The 10,860-nt window shown below is 65.6% G+C and overlaps 1 protein-coding gene across 1 annotated transcript; it reads left to right on the top strand.

Annotated features, from left to right (window-relative positions):
* Positions 1-5,297: 5,297 nt before the first annotated feature.
* On the top strand, positions 5,298-9,501 carry LOC111153461 (iroquois homeobox 4). Its single transcript, XM_022512486.1, has 5 exons — positions 5,298-5,342; positions 5,911-6,162; positions 6,899-7,011; positions 7,864-8,192; positions 8,678-9,501. Exons 1-5 carry the CDS (start codon positions 5,298-5,300, stop codon positions 9,499-9,501), a joined length of 1,563 nt encoding a protein of 520 aa, XP_022368194.1.
* The last annotated feature ends 1,359 nt before the right edge of the window (positions 9,502-10,860 follow it).

The raw sequence follows: 10,860 nt of genomic DNA, 5'->3' as shown, positions 1-10,860 counted from the left end.
ATTGTAAGAACAACTTCATGGTTCTCTGAAATGACAGGGGTGGCGGGCACGGCGAGAGGCGCCCCTGGTGGAGTGACCTGGGACCCGCCCGGGCTGACTTCCCCCCTGGACTCAGGCTGCAGACCCCACAGGCTGCTCGGGTGCAGTGTGTCCCCGGCGGGGACAGCCTCGCAGGGCTCTGGGCTGCCCTTAGAAAGCTCCCCTATGGAGCCACCGGGTCCCAGGCAGCTCACGGGCTTACAGCCTGCCCCCCCCAGCGGTTTCTGTCAACTTTGTGTGCCCACCTCCAGCTGCCCAAGCCCTCCACCTGCACCAAGGCAACCACTCCTGCCTAGACAGCCCCAGCGGGCAGGGGCCAGTGTGCACAAGAGCTGTGAAGCTGGCCTCCTTAGTGCCAAGGGGCCATGTTGGGGCGGGGAGTGCAGGGAAGAAAGCCAAGGCCTGGTCTACCTGAGGAGGTGGGCGCTGCCGACCCCCGCCCAGCTCTCCAGACCTGGAGGAGACCATGACCAAAGGGAAACGCAGGAGAACTGGGGCCAAGAACCGGTGAAGCTGTCCCCAGCGCCGTTCCACTGGCCCAAGACAGCGGGGCGTGGAGGGCAGGGGGCAGCCTGACCGCCCCTGGAGAGCCCTAGGCCGTCAAGAGTTTGCCCAAATCAAGGCGGCCCGCCTTCCTGCTGTCTGTTGTTGGGGGGCTGTCTCCTCTGAGCCGGCATCCCTGCCCCCACCCCAGGGCGCCCCCCATGCCAGCTCAGACGCCCCACGCACCCCGCGCGCGGGCCAGGCGGAGGGGAAAGTTGGCGAGCGCGCGGCGCCCGCGGGGGAAAGCGTTAATGGGCGGCCGGGTGGGAGCAGCGCGCTCGCTCGCCCACGTCACGCCGGTGCGGGCTCGGCTGACGACCGCGGCGCCTGGGGACGCCGGCGCGCTCCGCTCGCCAGGTGCTCCGCCTGGAAATGTCTCCATTAGTTGTCGCCTGCTCCCCGCCGGAGCGCGCGCGCCGAGCGGCCGCGCAGAGCCCTCGCGGGCGGCCGGTAGTGGCCGGGCGCCACCGCAGGTAGGCGAGGTCCCCGCTCCCGCCCCCGCCCCGGGGCTCCGAGACCCCTCCCCCCTTCCGGGGAGGCGGAGGCTCGGCGCGGGCGCCGAGGGGCTCGGGCGGCGGCGACTGCGGCGACTCCCCGGTGCGTCCCGGGCTGCGCGCTGCTCCCCGCGGCCCCGGCGCCGAAGCGGCGCGGGCGGGCGCGTCCCCAGCGCAGGTAGGGAGTGGGCTCGGCCGCACAAACTTTGCCAGGATCGCTTCTGCGCCGCAGGGCGCAAAGTTTGCTGCCAGCCGCTGGGGTCTCCAGAGGCCGCCGCGTTCGCTGCAAGTTGTGGAAACGGGGGGGCGGGGGCGGCGCAGGGCGCGGGGGCCAACGCGGGGCAGCCGGGCCTGCTCCCGGACGCCCCGACTGCGCGCCTTTCCCGCTCGGGCGGCGCCCTGCGGGCGAGCGGCGGCGGCGCGGCGGGAGAGCCGGAGCCCGCCGACCTGGAATGGAGGCGTCTCGGGAGCCGGATTCAGAGCGCTTGCCCGCAGCTCGACAGCCTGACTTCGCGTGAGACCCGCAGGACCGGCCGCGGAGGAGTGACCTGCCGACCTCGGGGCTCGCGAGTGCCGCGCCCCCGCTCTCCAGAACGCCTTCCAGCCCCGCACCCCACCCGGGTGTCCGCGAGCAGTGGGCGGGCACAGGCGCCCCAGGGGCTGGCCTGCGCCTCTGCCGAGGCCCCTGCCTGGCTCTGCGCGCTCTAGCCTCCGCCCTCTGCCTGGGGTCAACTTTGTTGGGGCGGAGAGAGCCCCTGGCGGCTCTCGGTGCGGAGAAGCCAGTAGCCCTGGGGGACGACTTCGGGAACAGACCGGGAGCGCCTGGCCTCAGTCGGTCTCAGGGGGGAGGGCGGAGAATATCAGGGCGCGGCCTAGCTCCCAGAGGCCCTCCGCGGCCTACAGCACCTCCCGGCCAGAAGGGCTCGCGCAGGCCTCTAACCTAAGGCGCTGGCTCTCCTCAGGCCCCTTCGGCCCGTGGCTCCTTTAGCACTCACCAGGCCAGTAGGCGCACGTCCGGGAAGCTGCGCCGCTGCCCTGTTGGAGGGGAACCTCTCCTGGGTGTATTCAGAACCCAGGGTCCCTGCAGGGACATGGGTTCAGCTTGCGAGTCTATGCAGGCACATTTAGCTGCTGATACCTGAGATGTTCACACTCTTGCTCTGTCCTCTCTTAGAGGGAAACCTCGGGGCCTCAGCTCAAGGCTGGGCCTTTCAGGAAAGGGCACTCGGATATTATTGCGGTATCTTCCCCGGGACAAAGCGAACCCAGAAAGTATCCCGGTTCCAGGGGGCCGGCCTCAGGCAGGGCGCTGGTTGTCAGCGGGATGCCCTGGGGTGCTCCAGATGGGAGACAGGCCTGACGGACCCTGAACCCAGCACTGGATAGCAGGGCCTAGACCCCTCCGGCAGCACAGAGCTTCCCCAAACAGGGCGGCCATCCAGGCCCCCGTGTCACAGGCCTGGGGCAGCGTGAAGCAGGGGATCAGTGTGCAATGGCCTTGGAAAGTAGCCGGTGAGCTTGATTTCTGATTAGAAGAAAAGGTTGCCTGGAGAACCGGGCTAGGTGGGTGGGGACTGGGAGCTCCTATTTAGGCGGGCGGGCTGGAAAGGAAATTGCGGCAGTGATGGTCAAAGGAGGCCCTGGGCACCCCTCCCCCAGAGGCCCCCGGAGAGGGCTGCGCTGGAAGGCTGGCACTTCTGCTCAGAAAATAAAGGGTCCTGTGTTCAGGGGGCGCCGTTCCCCGTGAGCTGTGGCCGGTAAGGAAAGGGCCTGGGTGCGCTGCTCTGTGCAGGTTGCGGAGCCCCGAGCCGCCAGGCTGCTGGGGCTGGGCGCTGGCTGTCCGCAGAAGCCTGAGCGCTCGCTCGCAACGCCGGGGTTGGGCCTTGGGGAGTGGGGTGAGGGAAAGATGCTGAATTCATCCTTCTCTCGCCATTACTGCTCCCTGAACCCCCGACCACCGTTGGCTCCGGCCCCTCCCTCGCCCCGGCCTCATTACCAGGAGAGAGCGAGCTGTTTGTAAACAATAAATAATGGAAAGTAGGGGATGTTCAGAAGAGCCTCCGCCGCGTGAAGCCGGCAAACTGGAGGTGGGAGGTGGGAGGAGGGAGGGTGGGGGAGGGGAGGAGCAGAGGAGGAAGAGGGAGAGAGATGGAGAGATTCATTTCTGGCGGAGAAGCCCCGATGGCTAGTTTCTGATTATTTACAGGAGGTGATATTAGCAATTCAGGTGAGAAAGAAAGAAACACGGCCGCCATGAGATCAATACAGAATTCAGAAACAGTTATTAATGTCATTTGACTCGTGTTTTTTATATATCTCTCCCGGCTACAGACGCTTAAACTGTCTGAATAATTTGCATGGAACGGCTATTCATTATTTCCGATGATTTTCCTTCGCAAGCAGCTCGGACGTGGCCGGCTGTGGTTCAACGCGATCGGAGAGTTCGTATTTTCATCTGTAAATTAAAGCAATTACGCAGCAGATATCATATGATGCGTACTGTGGTCTCCAGATAGTCATCAATCACCTTCAACCGAGCTGTCAGAGCGGGCAGATTTCGTTTCTGGGAGGCAGGTTTGCAGCTGGGGAGAGGGCGAGAACGTCATCATTAATTAGAGGGTGACCCTGGGGCGATTCACAGGTCTGAACCCAGGAATCTTTCCGAGCAAGTCTGCACAACGCCGCCGCGCATAGCTCCCCTCCCGGCCGACCGCGAGAGGCCCAGCGGGGCGAGAGCAGCAGAGGCAAGCCAGGCCCCCGGAGGGCGGCGGCATAAAAGGCGGGGAGCGAGTTCCGGGTGCCCGGGCGCCCCTTTGCCGCCTGCGCGCTCGCCTCTGTTTTGGATTCGGGCAAGGTCCCAAGACACGGGCTGAATGGGGAAGTCCTGGGGTGGGTACTCGGCCGTATTTCCAGCCTGCTCCATGAGCCCCGGGCACGGAGCTATGCAAAAGGGGCGGGGAAGGGCGTCCCGGCGCTCCCTCCCCGGTACCTAACCCTGAGGGTCGCCGGGAGGAGCAAGCGTAGCGGGAGGGGCCCCGGAGCGGAGTCGGGAAACCTGCTCTTCGAGCGCGCAGGGGTGTCTGGCAGTCCCGGGTTTAGCCGCGAGGGGCAGGGGGAGGCTGAGGGAGGGCGGCCCGCGCAAGGCGGTGGAAGAGGAAAGGGAGGGCCGTTCGCTGCGCAGCAACCCGCAGGACCTGGGGTGGGACCAAGGAGGGGGTGTTCCCTGGGGACAGGGCTGCGGGGAGTCGCAAAGCCCCCCAGCACTTGGGGCACCCACCCCTGGAGGAGATGACTCTGGGAAGGGCCTCAGGACCCACACGCCTGAGGGCACGTTGACCTCCAGACGCGGACACTCGCAGCCGCACTGGGGCCTGGAACTCCGCCCCGGAGCAGGGTTCGAACTGGCGGGAGGCGGAGCGGCTGACCCGCCGAACAGCGGTCGGAGCTGCGCGCGGGCCGGCGGAGCTGCCGTCCTCCACCTGGAGCGGGGCGCGGAGGCCCGGGCGGCTGGCCGCCTGTGCCGGCGCCGGCTAATTTTAACTGTTGATTACATCTTCGGTGAAGACTCAGTCGTGTGTCCCTTCACATGTCTCATTTGTAATTGAGACTAATGATTACAGTGGGGCGGGAAGGAGCAGGTGCTCATTAATTAATTTCTAATTAAAAGTGCTTCCCGTCCTCGGTGACTAAGGAGAAACAGCAATTCGTCGGGGCGATATTGACTCCACGGATGAAATTCATTTGTTAGAGCCTGTTGGCCCCTTCGCCCCGCGCGGCGCCCCCAGCCCGTCCCCGCCCCGCCGCCCGGCCGCCGCGAGTGACCCGCACGTCTGCGGCCGGGCAGAGCTGCGCGGCGTGGGCTGACGTCAGCGCCTCCGCCGCTTAAAGCCAAGCACATCTGACTTGACGGGTTCGCGCAACTCGGTTTTTTTTTTCCTTTTTTGCAAAATATGTATTTGTGTCGCCGCTGCGAGGCCAGTTGGTCCCAGAGCCCCCTCGAGGCTCGGGAATGTGAAGCTAAAAGGCTCGCTGCGGCCGCTGCGGCTCCCTTTCCCACCGGGTTAGAAAAGTTTGCGGGGCACGTGGATGAATTAACCCGCTCTTCTGCTTCGCCCTCCCAGCGCCTAGGAGCCGGCGGCCCCGGAGCAGTGGCCGCGCCACGCCGGCCACCGCGCGCAGGACACCGCCGGCCCCGCCCGCCGGCCCCGGGCGGCGCCCGCCATGTCCTACCCGCAGTTTGGATACCCCTATTCCTCCGCACCCCAGGTAAGGGACCTCACGAGGGTGCGGGGAATGCGGCGTTACACACTGGCGGGTGGGCGGCTGTCCAGCGACCCGGTGTCGCTTCCCAGAGAGCAGGGCCTGTGCCGCTCGCTCCGTGCACCCAGCCCCGCGGACAGTAGGGGCACTGAGAGCATCTGTCCTGCGGGGGGGGGGGCGGGGGGCTCCATTTCTCCGGCTTTGTTTGACCCCCAGCACGCCCCAACCCCGGGCTCTGAGGCTTCTTTGCCCGAGAGGAACCCGGGGACCCAGGAGAGATGTGGCACAGGAGGGCGTGCTCGGCCTTGGAATCCCCTCACCCCCCCCACACACACACAGACACCCCGGGGAGGGTGCGAAAGGTCAGGGGGCTGGCCGGGCTGGGCCCCAAGCCTCCAGAGGAGGCCCAGCCAAGCAGACTCGCAGCACGAAGGAACGCGCGGCCCCTTGGACAGCGGTACGCCCGAGGCCACGGGGCACGCCCTTCTGGGCCGCGCGCAGGGCAGGTGGAGGCCTAGAGCCCCAGCCTTGAGCCGGGGTACCGGCCCTTCCTCGCGGCCCCTCTCTCCTCCAGTTCCTGATGACCACCAACTCCCTGAGCACGTGCTGTGAGTCGGGGGGCCGCACGCTGGCCGACTCCGGGCCCGCCGCCTCGGCCCAGGCGCCTGTCTACTGCCCGGTCTACGAGAGCCGGCTGCTGGCCACCGCGCGCCACGAGCTCAACTCCGCCGCAGCGCTCGGCGTCTACGGGGGCCCCTATGGCGGCTCGCAGGGCTACGGCAACTACGTGACCTACGGCTCCGAGGCGTCCGCCTTCTACTCGCTGGTAAGGGGAGGGAATTATCCGAAACCTTCCGCCTCCCCCGCGACGCCTCGCCCCTCCCCACCGGAATTGCCAAGCCCCCTCCCTGAACTCTGGAGTCAGGCGCGCCGGTGCCCTGGACCCCAGATTGGAGGGGGCGGGACAGGCACACCTTAGCGGCTCCTTCCGCTTTGCCGCTCCTAGTCCGGCTCCCCGGCACACCTCCAGCCCCCGGGTTTGGGGACCTCGCAGCTCTGACCACATCACCGGTCCAGTGCCCGCCCCTTCTCCCCATCTCCTGCGCGTTCCCCCACAGAGCCCCGCTTCCCTCGCTCCCCAGTCTCCCTCTTCCTCTCTAAGCACCCCACCACTTAGCCCTCTCCCCACCTCTCCCTCCCTTGCCCCCTCCTTGCCCACCGTCTTGCTCCACCCCCTTCTCTCCTCCCTCCTCCCTTTGATCCTCTGGTGTCCCGCTCACCCTCCTCTCCTCTGCCGTCTCCCAGCGCCCCACCCCTCTCCTCTACCCCTTTCTTCCGCCAATCTCATTCTCCTCTCTCCTACTCCCCCAGTTCTGCTCATTCTCCCTCCCCCTCTGGAGGTTCCTTGCTCCCTGGGCAGGAGAGACAGTCTGGGGACGGGATGGCTGGTGAGGCTGCCCGGGGGTCTGTGCAAAGCGTGCAGGAGCCGAGGTGCGTTGGGGGCGGGGTCGAGCTGGGTCACCCCCCAGAAGCTGTGACCCCAGGCTCCTGGGATCCTACAGAATGGCTTCGACTCCAAGGACGGGCCTGGATCTGCGCATGCGGGCCTCGCGCCTGCAGCGGCTGCTGCTTACTACCCCTACGAGCCAGCGTTGGGCCAGTATCCCTATGACAGGTGAGGGCCGGAACCCCTCCTCACCGCACCACACGGCCCCCTGCGCTCCATTCTGCCATCAGACTCCCCAACCCACGTCCCCTGTGAAAGCTGGGGAGATGGGAGGAGGGACAGTCTCAGGGTTGGGCTCCTGCTGACCTTGGGTTAGTCCAAGTCCCATCTCCTAGGCAAGCCAAGCCCCACAGAGGCAAATGCGTCCCCAGCCTCCCCTCTCCCGCTCCCCACGCTGTCCGCACTCCCAAAGCCCTTGCTGGACGCGGTCTTCCTGGCCGCCAAGAGTTGGTGCTTGGGCTTCGGATGCCTGCCCACCCCCAAAAGGTGCAGCCTCTGCGGTGTGTGGGACCCAGTCCACCTTCCCCTGTGGTGGGAACTGGAAGGGGGAGTCCAGTGGAACCCACTCTAAGACAGCATAACCCATCTGGGCGAGAGGAGGGCAACAGTCGTAATCGTAACTGCAGGAGGTCTGTGGAAGGCCGTGCGGGCGCTTTCTCCCCACGGGAACTGATGGCCGTTCCCGCCCATGGGTGTCATACAGTCAGGCTTGCACTTCTGTGAGGGGCTTTCCTGGTTTGCGGATCTAAGGAACTCGAAGAAGAGAGGCCTAGGTGGAGTGAGCGAGACCTAGCCGGGCCTTGAGCACTCCACCCTGACCGCTCTGGCTGAGCAGGAGCCCGGGTTCCCTGTACTGTGACAGATGCAGGCAGGAAGGGCAGTGCCTGTGGGCAGTGGCAAGGGGTGGGGGCCTGGGTCCCACCCGGTCTTACCACCGTAAGCGCACCCCCACGACGGAACCGAAAGCCTGCAGGGGCCTGGTTCCGGCTGCCGGCACCCCATTGCCCAGCCTGTCTGCAGGTACGGGACCATGGACAGCGGCGCGCGGCGGAAGAACGCCACGCGGGAGACCACGAGCACGCTCAAGGCCTGGCTCAACGAGCACCGCAAGAACCCATACCCCACCAAGGGCGAGAAGATCATGCTGGCCATCATCACCAAGATGACGCTCACGCAGGTGTCCACCTGGTTCGCCAACGCGCGCCGCCGCCTCAAGAAGGAGAACAAGATGACGTGGCCTCCGCGGAACAAATGCGCAGATGAGAAGCGCACCTACGCGGAGGGCGAGGAGGAAGAAGGGGCGGAGGAGGAAGCCCGGGCGGAGCCCCTCAGGAGCACCAAGAACGAAGGTGCGAGGGAGGTGGGCGGTGCTGGTGCTGGGGCACGGAGGTCGGAGCTCGTGGACTCCCAGTGCCTTCTGTAGGGGTTCCAGGACTCTAAAGACATGGAACCTGGGGTAGTGAAAGCAAACTTCAAGGACCTGCGCAGCAAATGAATGAGCTGACCCCAGAGGCCCTGAGCCCAGGGGGCCCGGTGCCAACGGGGGCAGGCTTAAAGAAACCCAAAACAACGTTTAAAACGTGGACACGCCCACCCTAACCCCACCCCTATTGATTTGAGGAGGAAATCGCCCACGTTGTTGCCCCTTGGGGGATGGGGAGCATCCGGAGCAGGTGGGAGGTGCAAAGAACGGCTCTGGGTGCTTTTCTGAGCTCAGGGTCGGGCCCTAGAAGCACGGGTGCAGAGCTAGGAAGGAAGTGCACGGTTCTGATTAGCTCCCGCCTCTGTCCCTGCACCGGTCTCTCCTCTCCGTCTCTCCTTCTGTTTTGCGCAGAGCCCGTGGGCAAAGAGGAAAAGGATCTGGAGCTCACTGACCTGGAGGACTTCGACCCGCTGGAGGCGGAGCCCCCCGAGTGCGAGCTGAAACCGCCCTTCCAGCCCCTGGATGGCGGTCTGGAGCGCATCCCTGCTGCACCGGATGGTCCGAGCGCCCCGGGAAAGGAGGCCTCCGGCACCCTCCAGATGCCCCTGGCTGCCGGTGGCGGGGCCCCCCTGGACCAGGACCTAGAGAGGGCCAGGAGCTGCCTCCGGACCACAGCGGCAGGGCCAGAGCACCAGTCCAGTGTGGGGGGCGTCTCGCAGGCTTGCGAGGCCAAGCTGGGCTTCGCGCCCGCTGGGGCAACGGCGGGCCTCGAGGCCAAGCCGCGCATCTGGTCCCTGGCTCACACAGCGACCGCTGCTGCCACGGCCCTGAGCCAGACTGAGTTTCCGTCATGCATGCTCAAGCGTCAAGGCCTGGCGGCCCCTGCGGCCACCTCCTTGGCTCCTGCCTCGTCCTCACCTGCGGCCGTGGCCCCCACTGGTGCCCTGGACAGGCACCAGGACTCCCCGGTAACCAGTCTCAGAAACTGGGTGGATGGGGTCTTTCACGACCCCATCCTCAGGCACAGCACTTTGAACCAGGCCTGGGCCACCGCCAAGGGCGCCCTCCTGGACCCAGGACCGCTGGGACGCTCGTTGGGGGCAGGCGCCAACGTGCTGACGACGCCCCTGGCGCGCGCTTTCCCACCCGCCGCACCCCATGACGCCCCCACCTCGGGGGCAGCCAACGAGCCGCTGGCCCTTCCGAAGGCGGGAGGCAAGCCTTTCTGCGCCTGACCGGCCCGCCCCTGAGCGGAGGAGGAGCCCAGGCTCGGCTGCAGGCCGGTGGGTCACAGACTCTTTTTTCTACCAAGTTTCCAAAGCAGGACGAGAGCATGGCAAGGTTCAGGCAGCGAACCCACCGTGGAGGGAGGAGCCGAGCTCGGCCGGGCCAGGCCACAGACCAGGGCCACCGACCCCACTCGGACATTCGGTAGTTCAGGCCATTCCCAGACTCCGGGAGCCCTCGGGCAGGGCCGTGCTCGGAGCAGAAGGGAGCCACCCTGAGGCATAAAGTTTACGAGCGAAAGTTTACATGGAGAAGACATTTCCCTTCCGAGGCGCTGTCGGTTTGCCTGTTTTCCTTCGGGTTTGAGGCTTGCCTGAGCTCCTCCTGAAGACTCATCAGCCCATGAACCTGATCGCGTCCTCTGCACACTGGCCAACAGCACTCCACCTCGTTCACACTATTGCACACTCTTAACGCGATAAAATTATGTTTTTTTTAAATGTATGTTCACACCAATAATTGCCTGCTTCAGAGGCTATTATAAGAAAACCAATAAACCGAGTGGTGGTGTTTGCATTGCAAAATGAACACGTTTCAAACCCGGGGATTAGAGCTCTCGCCAGAGGAAAGGCTCTAATCCCGAAGGGAACAAGTGGGAGAGGGGTCTTTGGGCCAGGGTCCTCGGTGAAGTTGCTGGCTGGGCGCCAGTCGCCGTGTACAGCCAGTTCTTGGAAAGAAGAGTTGGCGATGAGAGGGTCAGGACTTGTAAACTCTCCCCCAGTACAGCAGCCTCCAAAATTTTGAGAAAATAGGAGAGTCCCTCTTGCTAGATTAGAATAACTTTTAAACTTCCTCAATTCCCTGGAACTGCGACCTGGGGAGAGCGGGGGAGGGGCCATCCCTGCCCTGCGGCCCTCCCGCTGTGGACTCCTTTCAGACGGTCCTTTGCGACGGTGAGGACCCTTCGGCGGCGGGTCCCAGCGCCTAAACCCGCTTCCCTTCCCCGCAGGGACCTGCCGCAGGCCTCAAGCGTCCGCACTGGGAAAGCCCTGGGCCACGTCTCGGTGGGAAGGGGGAGGCGGGAGCGCGTAGTAGGCTGCAGGGAGGAAGCGAGGCTGGGAGTCAAGGCCTCCGGCGGGGCGAGTGACCGCGGGCTTCCCCCCTCGCCTGGGTTCCTGCGCATTGTAGACCCCGGGGTTCGCTCTGAAACACGGGCCCCCACACCCTCGGAGCCGAGCCCAGGAGCGGCCCGCACCCCTGAACTGAAGGAAAGTCGCGGTTCCCCGGATTCCGCCGACTCCGCGCCACGTCCCCCCGCCCCGCAGGCGCCTGGACCCCCGCGAGGGCCCCTCGAGGGCGTCGGGCGA

This window comes from Enhydra lutris, unplaced genomic scaffold (assembly GCF_002288905.1).
Source record: "Enhydra lutris kenyoni isolate GAN:26980312 unplaced genomic scaffold, ASM228890v2 scaffoldscaffold32, whole genome shotgun sequence".
In the NCBI taxonomy this organism is placed as follows: domain Eukaryota; kingdom Metazoa; phylum Chordata; class Mammalia; order Carnivora; family Mustelidae; genus Enhydra; species Enhydra lutris.
Note: the sequence above shows the minus strand (reverse complement) of the source record. Positions and strands in the feature narration are given on the sequence as shown.